This window comes from Amblyomma mixtum, chromosome 7 (genome assembly GCF_055824585.1).
Source record: "Amblyomma mixtum isolate Tamu chromosome 7, ASM5582458v1, whole genome shotgun sequence".
Lineage (NCBI taxonomy): Eukaryota > Metazoa > Arthropoda > Arachnida > Ixodida > Ixodidae > Amblyomma > Amblyomma mixtum.
The window spans coordinates 110,150,810-110,167,529 of NC_143018.1; the positions used below are offsets into that span (position 1 = coordinate 110,150,810).

A 16,720-nucleotide genomic window follows, 5' to 3' on the forward strand; every position below is an offset into this window, starting at 1 on the left:
TGGCGCCACTATAGGCTCAGTTTACGTTTGCGTCTCTGCTAGCATACGCTGAACTAAAAGTGGGAATGTGCCTACGTTTAACGTACGTATAACTATAAATATTCATGTGATTTAAGAAAAAGCGAACGGTACCCCTTCTACAGTTTACTAGAACAAAGCGTACGTTTCTGTGACATTGGGGCATACTAACGATACGTAGTATATTCACTTCTACAAAAAAAGACTACCACCTGCTTGAACAAAATGAACGTTTGGGGTCGCCACCATGCATTTTTACGCGACTTTTAACGCCGAAATAAAATATAAATTCCTGCCTAAACCGGGAGCAGTTCCCTCGTTATTGATGTTATAGGGTGCCAACTACCAGAATATGCCATTATTTATATACTCATCTCGGTGAGTAGACTGACCCTTTAAGGGTTTACAGAGTGGATTCTAAGAGAAGGCAAGCGTAGCAAGGACGGCAAAAAGTTAGGCGGGTGGATGAGATTGAGAAGTTTGCGCGGATACGGTGGCCGCAACTAGCAAAGGACGGACTTTATTGCAGAGGCATGGGAGAGGCCTTTGCCCTGCAGTGGGCATAGCGAGGCTGATGATGATGATGCATTAAGATAATTGATGACAATTAACAAAAATGAGTTACAGGAAATGAGATTAGGATGATAACTATGGTGGAAGTGAAGGAACATAAATGAAGGAACGACATTCCCAAAGAGTTTATTCGCAACGGTAATCGTTTCGATCGGAGGGTATCAGTTGTACAGCCCGCAGGCAATCGGGAGCGCAATTTTCTTTCGGTGAAGCCATTCGCGAGCGTCAACAGATCTGGTCGCACCGGAGACCAACCTGCGGCATGAGTGAGAACAGTTTTTCTCTGTGTAGAGTTGCAGAAGAGATGATGCAACCGTTATGAAACTTTCGCAAATGTGCTTATTACTGGCCCACACTTTTCCTTGTACTGTCTATGTGAAAAGTTTAATGTCAACCGCGTTGCCTGGCGGGCCGGGCAGCTCAGCTGCAGCACTTCCTTCAGAGCTTTAAAACTCCCTACGAGTGACAACGCCTTCTTTGCATTTGTGAAGATGTAGGAAAGGGGTCGCTATAGAGACAACGTTATAGGACCCAGAAGCAAACACAGTGGCCATTAAACTTTTGAGAAACGCCGCAAGGTTTTCGCTAATCAGAAATTGGAGGTCGAATATAGACGATATCGTTTTTAAAACGGACACTGGCTACAAACGGAAGATGGCATGTATTGATAAGCTACCTGTTATGTAATCCGGGAGAGAACACTGGCACCAAAAACGGAGCTTTTATAGCTAGAAAAAGTAAAAAAAAAAACTAGGTTTTTAACGTAGGTAAATCGAGCAGACGTGCGAAAACATGTCCTTACCCTGATTGGCTCATGGTTTTTTCTTTGCTGGGTCGTCAGCCCGTATGGCGACGATATTAGACACTGGTTAAGCTTTGATCTAGATTAAGCTTATCTCATCTGCGCGCCGCAAATGGAAGGTACTGAATACGATGATGCGCAATGCACCGCGCGAGAGTATGTTCCGCTTGAACACGAGACGTGATCGGCTGCGGCGATAGCATAGTATTCTCGTGCAGTGGTTAGATCTGTTCGCTCCGGCGCTTGTTCATATCCTAAGCATCGTTTACATGAACTCAACAGCGGCGGGTCGAGTACAAGGGATCGAGTTGAGCAAGGTCAGCCCAACTCGATGACTGCGTGTTTACATGAACTCGATTTTAGCGAGTCGAGACCGGTTTAACTGCAGCGATAGCAAGCGTCGAGCAGCACAGCGGGAAAGGGCAGTGGCAGCCTCCAAGATTTCGCCACGGCACCGCTGTCTCGGAGGCGCGACGGTGCAAGCGAAAAAATTGGCAGTGGTTTAGCTCTAACCTGGAGGATTGCGAAAGCAACGAGGAGAGAAAGAGAGGCAATGGAGAGCGCGCGGCAGCGGCGGCGACCCCGGCACGCTAGCTATGCGGCGCTACCGTGCATGCGCGACTGGTCAGCGCGGCGGCGGCACCTCTGAGGCACCCGCGCAGCGACGGAGGCGGCGAGCCAGCTGTGCGCAGTATGACGTCACTGCTCTTCGCGCATGCGCAGTATGCCCTTTCCTCAGCTCCGCGAAATGGCTCGGCGGCTAAGTAGTGTTTCTTTCGCTACAAAAACAGGTTCGCTTTTATCCGCTCCCCTCCCGCTAACCGGACTCTTCGACTCGATCCGGTTTACATGCTACCTGCCGTTGGGGCCGAGCGAGTCAACCCATCCCTTGTAGCTGAGTTGACTGGACTCGCTTCCTCGACTCCCAGACCCGACTCTGCAGTGTTTATATGAACCCAGTAACCGGGTTTCAACTCATCTCATCTCAACCCCGTCATGTAAACGCCGCACTAGTCACGACATTATTTGCAGCTTTAGTCGCTAAGTAGAGCTTTCGCTTTAAAACAGAATTGGCGCCATCACAGGCCGATTTTGCAAGTAAACAACATGTCTCAACAATGATTGAAAGCCTTTAATCGCTTATATTGTTGTCCTTAGCAGAGGGTGTCACACCTTTTGCAGCGTATAACTCATGCTAACTCGGGAACTAAGAAAGATAGGAGAAAACGAATGGCTGCTTCAGATAGAGGAGGAAAAAAGGTACCTAGAAGCCAAGTTTGATGTCTGTAGATTAATTAATTAATTATAGCCACAAATTTCGAAGTTGCATGTAAATAGCGCGGACGTCGATATAGCCACGTGAACGGTGTGGCGTCACATCAACCAGATATCGTCACAGCATAGTGAAAATTGTCACACAATGGTCGGAAAAACGTTGGATTTGTGTCAAATTAGTTAGAAAAATGTGTAATTAAGCGTAATTAACACTTAAAATCCTCGAAAGATGTATAATTTCGGCATCGATATAGGCACGCAAACGGTGTGACGTCACATCCATCGGAAGTCGTCACAGCATAGTGTCCTCGGCTTTCGCCTCTCAACAGTTTAGTTGCCGAAGTGTCCTCGCTATTTTCTCGGGCGCGGATCGCAGAAGTCAACGATAAACTGCCACTGACTTCAACACGGTGGATACCAGTCGTTGTCCGGTTTACAAACAGTGGTAAGATAAATTCAGTTTTGTCTGCCATAAATTCTTTTGCTGCTGGACAAATATTAACACACGCATCAAGATAGAGAGAGAATTACTTTTTAGTGAGAACAATGACTTTACGCAGTTGTCTTCTGAGTTCCTTGAACGTGTGACATCGAGATCTCTCGAAAGAGAACGTTTAGAGCGGTTAGAATCGCAGGATCTGGGGAATGACATTTGCTGGACTCGATCAGTTATGTTCGCAGTGAAGTGAAGTGTATTCGGATGTGTCGTTTGCCCATGTTTCAGGACCAGCCGTGCAGGCAGGCGCTCGGGAAAAGTTCACAAAGGCGGCCCAGAGAAACTGCGGCAAGCAAGAAGTAGTCGGGGTTCTGATCACTATTTTCATGGAGCCGCGCGCACAATAGACATCTGCGTCGCAGTTTCTGTGGTTACTGCGTCGTCCTTCGTACTAAATGTGCGCGAGTGGCGTGCGTTGTCCACCACGAAGAAATAGGTTTGTGAATGTGGTGTCAAACCATGGCGAACAGTGTGAACCAGAACACTACATTCGTATTTATTCCACCCTGCCTGTACTGTTGGTAGTTTCGCCCACTGTGGTCGTCGTCCGCATGAAATGACGCCATCACATCGCAATATCACATGGTTCGTTGTCAGCGGTCGCATTACAGATGGAGCCTTAACCAATTTGACTCTCATAAGGTAATTTCAGTCGGAATTAAATGCCGTGGAATATTTGTTGTCTCAGTCTTCCCTTTAACTTATCCCAGAAGCTTTGAGCCGGATCCATATTCGTGTCACATTGCACATAAACGTGCATTCAACATTTCACTGCAGAACAGTAGAGCCTACTCCTGGCTTGAAAGGCTTAATGGATGTCTTAATGGATTAAGACACCATGTGACTTGCTGGTGGTTACGTATCATCGCGGGGCCGGGATATGACCAGCACGTCACCGTTTATTAGACATCGCGTAATGATGACAACATAGGCAAGAGCCATACAATCGCGCGTCGCATAACTGGCGGTGTAGTGTCCTCGGCGGCGTTTTGTTGAAGCCAATTTTGTGACCAGTGCCGGTAGTGGCACCCTGCTCCGTGATCTGTCCGCGAGCATTCAGCCGTCCGCTATCGCTCCCCGCTGGCTAATCACACGACTACACGACGTCTGTGGTTGCAGTACAGGTGCCTAGATTAAATTTCAACGCTTTCAATAAAAAAGAAGGGATCACTGCGGGGCTTAAGAGCGGTCACGGCGCTATAAAAACACCAAGATGATGCCACACAGTTCGCGCCGCAAAAGCGCAGGTCGCAAAAGCTCAAATAGCAAGAGTATGCAGCAAGTGTGCTGGTCAAACGCGTAATGAGAGCGCATAATTTAGTCATTCTGCTGCGTTAAGCCCGACCCGCATGGAGCGATTTTCTCGCGAAAAACCTGCGAACGGCCGCCCGGCGGCGGCCGCTTGGCCGCCGACCAAGCAGTGTTAGATACGTTCGCCCGGCCGTCAGCCGCTCACCGGAAGCGGCGAATGCGAGCTCAGCGCGGACCAATGAGGGCGCTCTGCTCCCGCATCTATCTTCCGCCCGATTTCCGCCGCGCGGCGACAAACATGGTGGCGCCCTTCGAAGCCGGACCGCTCGCTTCGGACTGAATTCTCGTCGTTGCTGCCTTTTTCAGTGCGTTTACTGGCTGTAAATGGAGCACCGGTCTTTCGCTTCGTCTCAGCTTGCCTACAAGAAAACGTATAAGCGATAAATTTGGTTTATTTCTTTATTTAGAGTGAGAGTTCTCCCACTTCTAAGCTTACGAGGAGAGTCGGTTTGTTTACAGCAGGGGTTCTCAAACTGGGTTCCGCGGAACACAGGGGTTCCGCGGGCTGTCTTCTTGTGTTCCGCGAGAACCCTCACTGGCCCTGACCCGGCAGCTGATATGAGACTGGCTCTGAGTGCTACTGAGCCCCGCTTTGACTTGCTCTTAAAAGGGAAGCAGTACCACCCATCACACATCACATTAGTATTTGTATTAATCTGTGCAATAAACATTAACCTCTGCAACTTTCCCTTTGCAGAAATGCACTCTACAACATTGCTGGTAAGTGAAAGCGGGGGGGGGGGGAGGAAGGAAGGGAAGGGGGGGTTCCCTGGAACTTATTGAAGGCTTTTGGGGTTCCTCCAAGCAAAAAAGTTTGAGAACCCCTGGTTTACAGTATCAAGACGGCTGCTGTCTGGCGGCGGTCGCCTGTTTTTCGCCCTATGTGGTGCAGCACGGCGAACGCGCGTCTCGTCCCTCCGCGCCGCATGAAATTCGCAGCGTCTGTTCGCTCCATGTGGGTCGGCCTTTAGGAGTGCACTCATATTTCAGCGAAATGGGCACTGTGGTCTGTATTTTTGTGTGTGCCTCCAGCTATCAGCTCTCTAGTGGATACAAATGCATTGGGGTACCTTTCGGGCACCCCCCCCCCCTTTTCACAAGTCTCCACACAACAGAAGCCATGGAGAAGAATGACGAGGAAGCGATGGAAAAATTAAACACAACGACGCAATAGGAAAGCGATTTGAAATAAAAAAGTTAAGCAGGGTTTAACAGCAGCTGTACTGAAAGGTCGAGCGATAGCATTTTGGCTGTGGTCGGGGCCAAATTGCATGTCGCCATCGTATCGGGCACGCTGAATTATGTTGGTTGAACATCGATATTGGTCCAAATCGGCCAAGGTCATATCTCGAGGGTGGCCGGGGCCAAATTTTGGAAATGATCAGGGCCAAATTTCGAGGTCGCCATTGTGTAGGACACGCACGCTTAAGGAGTGGCATCAATTTTGGTACAAATAAGACAAGATCAATCTTTTGCTGTGCTTTACTTCTCAAGGTTTAACCAAGGTCAAACCAGTCACGAAATGGTGAGCGACTTTTGCATTGAGTACAGCAACTGCTCCAAAATATACAAACAATAGTGGTGATACACCTTTGTCCTGTTAATAACCTGTGCATTTCTGTTCTCTTTTCAAAGCATTGCTCGCTTGTGGTTGTCACATAACCCGTCACAGCCAACTGAGCCAACCAACACAGTTTTGCTACAAGAGAATAGCTTACGGCTTGCGATCATCCTTTACGCCGGTAGAGGGTATGTAGCAGTGGCGGTCCCAATTGCGGCGCCTCTTGTATCGCATACGGGTGATGCTGCATAGCGAGGTAGACGCGGCTCCCCATAGTGCTTAACAGTGACAGCGACATGACCAGCCGAATGATCACGCGGGCCGCGTCAGCCGTAAGCTTGCACGAGAGCTGGCAGCACTCTCGTACGCGTGCCTGAAAAAAAAAGAGGGTCACGATGTCAGTTACTATAGCTGAAACAGCGGATCAATCGCAGCATATGGTACTTTATTCACCATCATTTAGACCAGAGCAGAAAAGTTCGGTAATTGAGCTGTAAAACAAAAATAAATTTGCCAAGTCTTTGTGTTGCCATGAACTACGGGAATAAATGCTCAACACTATAGATGAACCAATTTCGCTATGAACATTCACCACGCTCTGTGTTGCGGGTCCCGATTCCTGATGACGAATATGTCGAACAACGTCTTATGACGAATATGTAGTCGAACGCATTGCAGTAGATTGAATATTCCAACCAGTTTCATCTCCTTAGAGCTCCTGAAACTGGTTTAGTTGATCGCAGGGAGCAGAGAGTTTTAACAAAGCAAAAATTTAGGAACGCTGCTCAAGGCGCCCCTTTTGTTACAAAACACTTGAAAATGTGATGGCTTGAAATCAGTCAGTGGTATTTTCCGTCTATCAATGCTACTCAAGCTGGAGAAGTGACAACCTTTTTAGACAGGCCTTAAACAGATGTGCATGTACCCGGGATTTGACTTTGAAAAGAATATAAATTCACCCTGTCACGTTCAGTCAAGCACGTACTGAAGTACGTTTGTCAAACACGGGGGCCAACAAGCAACGGGGTACTATGTACAGTCTCGTTCAAAAGTCTTCAGGCCAAAGGGTTTCCACGACCAAAGGGCCTTAAAATGCAAGGGAAAGGTTTTCTCTCGCGGTAGAGAAGCTCTCTGCTTAACGAATGCTTCATGTAGCAGAATATTCAAGGGACAATAATTGCACTATAAGTGAACGCTGTGGCCTGCAGACTTTTGATGGGGGGGGGGGGAGGGGGGAGTCCACGTGGTACCGCAGCCCGCAAGTTTTACCGCGCTGAAACTTCCAAACTCGGAAGGGCGTGCGACGTCGTTAGATTTTATCTTTCGTAGTGTCTGCTAGCAGCAGAGCTTGGGGCTGAGCTTAACTCTTAAAGGGTCCATGAAACGTTTTTAAAAGTGGCTTTAAAATGCATGGTTGTCCAGACTAAACACGGTCGAGCGTTCATGCCGCGTGTGTGTCGTCAGAATAGAGCCGGTTATTTAGAAATAAATTAATAATGTCACCGTTCCCTGCCTGTATTATGCCGTACTAATGTCATGTGGTTCGCGTGACCGAAAGTCGTGAGGGGGCTGATTGGAAAAAAACCGCAACGCCGTTACTTGACGAAGCATGGCGAAGGAGGCTTAGAGGACAGCCTACTGGAGACGGAGGTCCGTCTGACCGTTCTAGGCACGCTCTGGATTGTCATGCAATGGCAGGAGAGCATGCGGCTAAAATATGTAAAGAACCGAGCCGGGTTAGCCATTCGTGGGCAGAGCGTAACACTGTCCTGTAACATTCATTGCGACAGGAAACTGCTACGGGTTACAGGTTACATTGTTACAGGTTACAGCTAGACAACGAATGAAAAGAGAATGATGGGCGATTTACTTTCTATCTGTCTTCTGATTTTTTACCGTCGGCGCCACCCTTTTCAGAGGCCTTTCAATGGAAACCAAACCACACGCGGGATCACAATTGCTTACGCGTTTGATAAAGGTGTCTCGAAAGAGGAATTTCGAAGAGTTGACGAACGGAAGGAGGTCGACTGCGTGCATGGTGGCCGCGTCGAAGAGGAGGAGGTCCCGAACTGAGCGCGGGTCGACCAGGAACACGAGGGCGGCAATGGGTAGGGCGGCAGTGATGGACTCGGGCGTCCGAAATTTAAGGCGGAGAACCAGCGCTGCTAGAATCAAGCACAGGCCTGCGACAGCTTCGCAGCTCCAAGGGTTTACAGATGCCTCCTGAGCGTGGTTGAGAGAAAAAAAAATTCGTGAAGAGGACGGAATTACCGAACAGCGGGAAGGGCAAAAGCTCCCGATGCCCTTATGAAGCGGCGTAATGCCGTTTATGGGAGCACAAACTTAGCCTGCACAGAAAAGAGTCAGTGGTATCCTCTAAAGTACACTTTCGTAAGCACACAGCAGTGTGTGAGCTAAGGCCAACATATACACTTTCGGTACCCGAACAGTTGACGGAAAGACTGACGACGGAGAAAAGCCGGCAGGAATAGTGTGGTTTGACAAATCGGCCGCTGAAAGAATTTTCAAGAGCATGCTTTTCTTGTGCACATTTCCGTAGATGCCACCTCATTGCAGAAAGTTTCGTTTTTTACCTTGAATCTAGCGGCTTGAATGGAAGTAGCTAGGCAGTAAGCCTCAACCATCGAGGCGTCTTCCAGGCTTCTGTTGTGCAGCGAACAGGTGAGGAGCGTGTCGTTGGAGTATCGGCACTTGCCAGAGGTCAGGTGGCTGCACCCTGTCATGGGCTGAAAAAAAAAAGATTGTGAAGCCCTGACGTCTTAACAGTGACATAGGCGGCTTCGAAATTTTGTCAGCTATAAACATAGCAGAAAAAAAATAACAGACGGTAAATGTCGTTCATGCGGTAAAGTATGCATTACGATTAGTATTCCTTCCAGGTTCAGACCGTGCATGCGGGCGGTTTGGTCCGGTCCGTCAATCACTGCGCGACACGCCGTATCCGCGACTCCAGTCTCCCTATACAATCAAGCAATCGCAATATCACCCGCCGTACCCCCAACTACACTATCCCCCCCCCCCCCTCCCCCTTCGACTCTAATTAGCGACAGCTGTGTCCTTTCCGCTGCCCTTAGCCTACCGCACTCTCTTCCTTCTTCGACATTCGGATCCTCTCCGTCGTGTCCAATGCCGGCCACTTTTTGCCATAATGGCCGTTCTAATGCAAACGCGTTAAAAAAAATGAGAGAAACTCTCTCCTTTTGATGCATTCCACACGCAAAGGTGATGTCCACGGACTCGGCACCATAATGAAGAAGTCTAGGGAACCCATGAAAAGCTTTAAGGAAAAGTAAATGACAAGGTGCACGTCGCGGAGGACTGGACTGCATGATTAGAAGTGGCATTGGGAGCATTTTGCGGCAAACGGTTCGAGTATTGTCGTTATTTACAGCGTGCCTGGAAGAAACATCCAGATCAGAATGAGAAGAGAGCTATATGAAATGTTTAGGAGGGCACCCCTCGGGAAGCTTCGTTCTGTCGGTTATAATCTCTGGTGACGAAACGTCGGTACATAAAATTTCCTGTTATCCTTTTAACAGGTCAGCTTCATACCACAGCTTAATTAAAAACAGTAGTGCGCATAACAGCGGGGTGACGTAAATATCTTGCACGCAGGACAGAGTAGTGGTTCATCACTAACGGAAATTAAGATGCTTGATCGTGGTGTAGGAATGGATAACAGCATACCTCAACTATGCCACCCAGCAGTCTCTATCGCGAGTGAAGTCCACCCTCCCGCTTTGTTTCATGGACGAGCAAGGCTCCTCGACAATGGGATGAAACCAAACACTTCACATGTAAGCGTTTTGGCACTCGCTTTTCGACAGTTGCGGGAAATTATTAAAAGTTTGTGAAATGGGCAGGTATAAAAGTTATCTTCTCGCTATTAATTTATAGTGGTTGAAAGTATATCGACCGCTTACACGGTGGTCTCTACCATAAAGCATTGCCGAAATTCGAGCAGTCATTAAGATTGCAGCTATTGCTACCATATGCAAACGTATGCAAACGTATGCAAAGCTCCTCACATGCAGGAAACAAATCGGCAGTCGCTTAGCTCGGCTATGCCAAGATAAACGTAGCGAAAGGCCTGAACTGTGGTTGCGGCGCACGCGAGCTCTCCTTTTCAATCCTGCGACATTTTATCACGCATGCGACACAGCTGGCGAAGCGAGCGGAGGCGGACGCAACGGCGACGCAAGCGTTATGACGTCATACCAAACGGCGGCAGCGGCTCCGCGGCGAGGCGCGCGGTGTGACGTCATGCCAGATGGTGCGGCGAGCACGCGGTGTCCGTCATGTGCGGCGGTCGCTAGGCAACGGCTTAAGGTCGGTCTCTCTGCCTCCTCGGAACCCGGCCAAAGCGAAATCGCAAGTTCCCGACCAATGTAGCTTTCGCTACAAAAACAACTGTTTGAAAATGAAAGCCGCAGTAACTGTCCCACTCCATGGTGGGCACCCTTACGTTGCGGTGAGGGAAAGGAGGAAGATGGCAGTAAAAAAAAGAAATAAGTGCCGTGTTGGAGCTAAACACAACAATTTCGACCACCTGCTGATTAACGTGCACTGTGATATCGCACTGCACATGGACGCCTTTGGGTTTCGCCTCTGCCGGAACGCAGCCGCCTCCACGACCGGTTTCGAACCCTCGTACATGTTGTGTGGCGCCCTCTTGGGTCGACACACAATTCACTTAGCTCAAAATGTGGTGTTGCATGAACACCTCGGCAAGGCCCGCAACGGGCCGCTTTTGTTCCGCTCGGAACCGAGTCGTGTCCTTCAGCGGCCCGTTTTCCGGAGCAAAGCTAATCCAAAACAGACTCTTTTAAACCTAAATAGTCCTTCATGGAATATGAACGTTGTCAACTCACGACTTGTTTCCGTGAGTCCCACTTGATGGTATGCTGAAGCCAAGTCCAGCTTTGAGAACCACGTAGCTCCTGCGAGCAACTGCAAGAGTTCCTCCGTGTGCGGAAGTGGGTAGCCGTCGACGACAATAGCTTTGTTGGGCTCCCGCAAGTCCACACACAGGCGAAGGGAGCCATCCTTCTTTTTCACGACGACCAGTGGAGACACCCACTCCGATGCGTCGACGCGTTCGATGATGTCCTCGCGCTCCAGGCGCGCGAGCTCGTCGGAGACTTGTTGTCGCAGTGCTAGCGGAAGGCGTCTCAGCTTCGCACTGACGGGAGGAACATCTGGTCGGCGGTTGATTTGATGGACGTAGTCCTTGACAAAACCGAGCTCACTCGAAAACAAGGCTTCAAATCCTGGCGGTGTGTTCTCCGGAACCTCGAACGAATGACAAGTGGCTTGGAGACAAGTGAGGGTTGACCCCATCACGTTGATGTGCAGTTTCTGAATGGCGTCAAGGCCCAGCAACGAAGATCCTTGTCGAGTGACATGAAAAGTTACCGATGCTTGAGTATCGTTGTACTGTATGTCAGCTTCGAAGGTGCCCAGTGTGGGAATCAACTTGCCGGAGTAGTCCCGGAGAGCCAGGGTATTTCTCCCATGGAATCGAAAATCAAAGCTATAGTTAATGCACCTTCCCCTACGAACGTCAAGTCGCTGCAATCATTCCTAGGTCTAGCTGGCTACTACGCCAAGTTCCTGCATCATTATGCAGATTTAGTGGAACCGTTGCGGAAAATGCTCCGACAAGGTCAATCATTTGAATTGACGGTGGAAGCTCAGAATAGTTTTGATCAAGTTAAGGCACGTTTGGCATGCAAACCTGTTGTGCAAATGTTCAACCCGGAATTACCTGTCGTAGTCACCACTGACGCCTCAGACGTTGGCTTGGGAGCTGTACTACAGCAGAAAGAAGGGTCGCACCTTCATACAATTGCTTTTGCGTCACGCGCTCTGTCGCCGGCTGAGAGAAAATACTCAGTTGGTGAACGTGAGGCACTAGCCTGTTTGTTTGCTTGCGAAACGTGGCATGTATATCTGTGGGGTAGACGTTTTACACTCAGAACCGATCATCAGGCATTGGTTGCTTTGCTTTCCGCCGGCGATTCGGGTCGCCGACCACTACGCATCTCTCGTTGGACAGCTCGGTTGCTGAATTACAATTTCCAAATAGAGTACTGCAAGGGCACACAAAATTATGTGGCAGACGCCTTGTCCAGGCTGCCCGTCGCAGAAAATTCTGACAATCAGGAGGAAGAAATCGTTTCTCTGGTAACACCAGTAGTCGACAAGGCAACTGTACAAAATGCAACAGCTTCTGACGTTACCCTGCAAAAGGTCATCAGTCAGCTCAGCAAGGGCTGGTTGCACAAGAAGGCTCTGTCAGTTGATCTTGTGCCATTCTTTCACATCCAAGAGGAATTATCCTTTGTAGATGGTCTACTAATGCGAGCAGATCGCGTGGTAATTCCTGAAGTACTTCGTCCCACTTTCCTACAGTTGGCCCATGAATCACATCCGGGCATAGTCCGCACAAAAGAACTGCTAAGAGAACGCTACTGGTGGCCACAGCTTGATAGACAGGTAGAGGAATGCATCAAACACTGTCTCATATGTCAAGCAGCTGACAAGTCAGCTAAGCCATCCTTCACACCCCTCCAGCCAGTTCCCTGGCCGGACCGCCCCTGGCAGAAGCTAGCCATGGACATTGTGGGGCTTTTGAACATTCCGCCGAGTCCAACGTATGCCATAACGTTAATGGATTATTATTCCAGATGGCCTGAAGTCTACTTCACTCCTTCAGTAACATCCCAGGATGTCATTGACTTTCTGATCTCTGTTTTTAGCAGGGAGGGTTTTCCAGACTCGATAGTTACACATAATGGGCCACAATTTGTTTCGAGACAATTCAAAGACTTTCTAAATGAGAGAGGCATACAGCATTTCCGGTCATCAAATTACTACCCTCAAGCAAATGGTCTTATTGAAAGATTCAACAGAGTTTTGAAGGAGACCATTCAAATAGCTCAGCTCCAAGGAGAACCCGTTAAACAAGCTGTCCTGCAACATCTGGGATGGTACCGGCTCACACCCCACTCAACTACGGGCGTGTCACCTGCAGTCCTGCTGCACGGCCGGCAACCGCGCTCGAAACTCGACATGAGCTGTACTTCCTTTCATAATTCGCAGCAAAGCACCTGGAACTTGCCTCAAACTTCCGCTACAGCAACGTCTCCAGAACACACATCTTCGGAACAAACACAGGTACGACAAAGGGTTGAAAATAAGCAACAGCAAATGAAATACTACGTTGATAGACGTAGAGGCGCAAAGCCAACGGCCGTGCAAATCGGTGACACAGTGAAGGTGCGGTCATTCAGAACAGGCCCATCCAAATACATTGGACCTTTCAAAGTCCAGCGACAGCTTGGTCCAAGCACTTTCTTACTGAGTGATGGTAAGGTCTGGAATGCTTCTAAACTGGTCCGGGTACTGCCGGCCCCAGAAAATATTCCAAGCCCGCCAAGCATAGATTATTCCTATGCAGGCTTAGCACACGCTGCTGATAATGCAATGGCAGCAACTCGAAACAAGCTTCTAGCTGAAACAAGTGCCGAAATGTCCGAAAATGTGTCGCCTCCTGTTGCAGATACCCTGGATAACGCTTCGCGCAACGAGGGGGGGAAGGAATGTAGGCCGTCAAAGTCAGCCGATAGTGGCCGCACCACTGCGCACGAATCCACAGAGGACAGCAGTTGTAGTTTTCCGGAGCAAAGCGACCCAGGGACTTCCAGTTCGCACAGCCGCGGGCGCCCAGTGCGTCAGCGGAAACCACCTTTCTGGGCCGTAGACTACCAGATGTAGTTCTGGAGCGAAGGGTAGCACAGCCATAAAATCGGATAGTTTCTGTTTGATGACCATTGTATAATGTTTGCTGTCTCGTGGCACATGTTAAGAGAGCAGTATTTTTCGCAATAGCTTAACATTATTTCCTAGGGGGAGACGATGTTGTGTGGCGCCCTCTTGGGTCGACACACAATTCACTTAGCTCAAAATGTGGTGTTGCACGAACACCTCGGCAAGGCCCGCAACGGGCCGCTTTTGTTCCGCTCGGAACCGAGTCGTGTCCTTCAGCGGCCCGTTGCGGGCCTTGCCGAGGTGTTCATGCAACACCACAGTACACCGGCTCAATAGCCGAGCGCGCTAACCACTGAGCCACCGCAGCGGGAGCTCACGCACAAAGTCTTATTCGAGCGTCCCTGGTGCTGGCGTGTGAGAAAACGGTGGTTCTTAGTATTTTTCTTTACGTTCGACGAAGCTCTGTTTGTCGAAGTGAACCCATTTGGCTGACTGGAGTGGTCGTTATGGTCGGAGGTAAGTTCAATTAGCGCATAGAACACCACCGTTCTAAACATAGTACTCGCGCCGGATATAATCTCTCTGCAGTCGTAAACAAACCAAAGATCCAGTAAGAACTCTTCAGGTCACTTTGTGTACGTTTCGAACCTGTATTGAGTAGTTCAGGTACCCTAAAGCATTAAATTTATGCGGGGTGAGCAGAACCTTCATCTACACGATTTGAAACGTTTAGGAATAACTTACGGGCTCCGGTACAGGCTCAAAGGCAACCTGTGTTGCCCGAAGCTTCTTATCATGGTAGTCCTTCCTAGGACAGTGGTACAAGAAAGCAAAGCTTTGCCCGCCCCGGCTGTTAACCTTTGGGGTTTTTAGTCGACTTACGTGTGCACATATGGTCGCCAGGCTTGGAAGTGGGCCGCAGAACGCCGCGTCGTACTTGGCCACCACCGCTAAGATTGTGCTGGTGAGGATCTTGTAGAAGAGTATCACGGGCAGCAGGGAGACTACGAAAGCAACGAGTACGAAGGAGAACATGGCGCAAGCAGAGGCTGGCTGGCTACAGTCGCGTCTTCGATCGGACAGAAGACGGAAGTACAGAGTGATTGCTGCTTCGAGTGCTTGGATGGAAGCAGCTTTTGCTACGACAAGCGCGGCCCACTTTAGTGCACAGTGCAATGAAAATGGGGGGTGCGCGATGATCCATGGCTCTCACCGATACCAAAGCCTCTCTTCTCGCATTTCCGGAGCACTGGCTGTTGTCCTCAAGAAGATGATGATGATGATGACCTCAGGCTTGACCGCGGACGATGGGTCAAGACACAGGCGGCGACTGACAGCTGCTCAAAACGTTAAAAAAAATAAAATAAAAAAGTTAAAAATTATTAAAATAACAAATAAGTAACCAAAAAGAAATGCGTATTTGTTTATTTCAATTGACAAATCACATACTACGGACTGGTGACTGAAAATGGGAATGGGGCTAAACGAGCCGCGTTCCACTGCTGCGTGTGGAATATTTGTCTACCATCTTCTTTTAAACCCTGTGTAGTGTAGGGCAGCGGCACTAATCAGTCATCTCTTCATAAAAAGTAATAGATGTGGTGTTTTCTAGTGAGCGCCCCTGAAAAGAATTTTTTTCGTAACATAAGATCTGTTCAATGCAGACTAATACCAGGAATGCCTTGTACCGTAAAAATAAGAGCAGCTGAAATTCCAAAGAAAGGCAATGAGCATTTCAATGCCGTTGAAAGCTGTACCGACGTTCTCGAGATCAAGATGGCAATGAGAATAAGTGAGACAATGCAAAAGAAAAAAAAGCTACAGTGTGTTTTAGGCACGCTGCAGAGAGAGGATACCTTGATCCCTCTCCTTCCTTGAGGACTTTATTTAAGCGGTGATTATTGCCACAAGGACATTAAACCATATAGAAAAACAGTTTAGAGGCTGCTTCAGAACAAGCGAAATGAAACATGCTCATTATTCCTGCTTGTTGCGCTCGGTTTTACGGCACAGCTATGACCTCAGATTAGAGCAGCACAGAAAGGGTGCCACGCTTGTGGACATCTCATTCTGCGTTCGAAATAAATCCTACAGAAGCAAATCGTCTGCATCATGACGTCTTCGTATGTGCCATGGGCACTCGAGGACAGTTCGGATTTAAGTAATCCCAAAGGTGCTGGAAACGCCGGGCTCCATTGCAACGAAAAGTTTTCCTAGAGTACGGCATAAAGGCGCACACAAGGTACAGGAGAATATCAGTGGCTTGCTGGTGCTTATTTCTGCTAACGGCGAACAAAGCGTCACTATTTCGCTAATATTAAAATAAAACTTCGCTCGTAGTGAAGAGATTTCATTTCAGCGCTGGTGTTTTGTCCTTCTCTTGTGTCTCGTCTTTGATTGCGCTGTTTTTACAATTCGTAAAACATGTACCAACCAGCCCGTATTTGCCCTCTTCTAGATTTCATTTGATGCGTAATTCTAAATTTTCAAAACGAGCAGGACAAGGTGACAGAATCACAGTGCACAGCGATACTAAGCTTCTGAGCGATTTGCAGATAAATGTACTGCAGGTTTTTGCGCAGTTCAATCAAATTAACAACATCCTGGTTAAACAGTATAAATGTGAAAGTATACGTTGATATAAGTCAGTCCCCTGGACATTTGATTAGGGCTCTTGCAGACAAAAAATACTGAAGATTTTCGCGTAGTTTCAATCATATTAACATCTGAGTAAAACAGTAGCAATGTGAAAGTAAACGTTTCTATAAGTTAGTCCACTGCATATTTGTTTACGGCAATTGCTCAGTCTGTACACACTATTGCAAACATAATTCAAAATCTGCCTGCTTTTCCAGCATACAGTTCAAGCTCCGGGAATGGTCCACCGGCG

At 48.5% G+C, this 16,720-nt stretch overlaps 1 protein-coding gene across 1 annotated transcript; it reads right to left on the minus strand.

The window, feature by feature from the left end:
* Positions 1-6,073: 6,073 nt before the first annotated feature.
* LOC149337197 (uncharacterized) lies at positions 6,074-14,901 on the minus strand. Its single transcript, XM_089554843.1, has 4 exons — positions 14,713-14,901; positions 8,631-8,783; positions 8,002-8,259; positions 6,074-6,409 (listed from the first exon to the last, which is right to left on the minus strand). The coding sequence occupies exons 1-4, from the start codon at positions 14,863-14,865 to the stop codon at positions 6,203-6,205; spliced, it is 771 nt and encodes a 256-aa protein (XP_089410969.1). The 5' UTR covers positions 14,866-14,901; the 3' UTR covers positions 6,074-6,202.
* Positions 14,902-16,720: the final 1,819 nt, after the last annotated feature.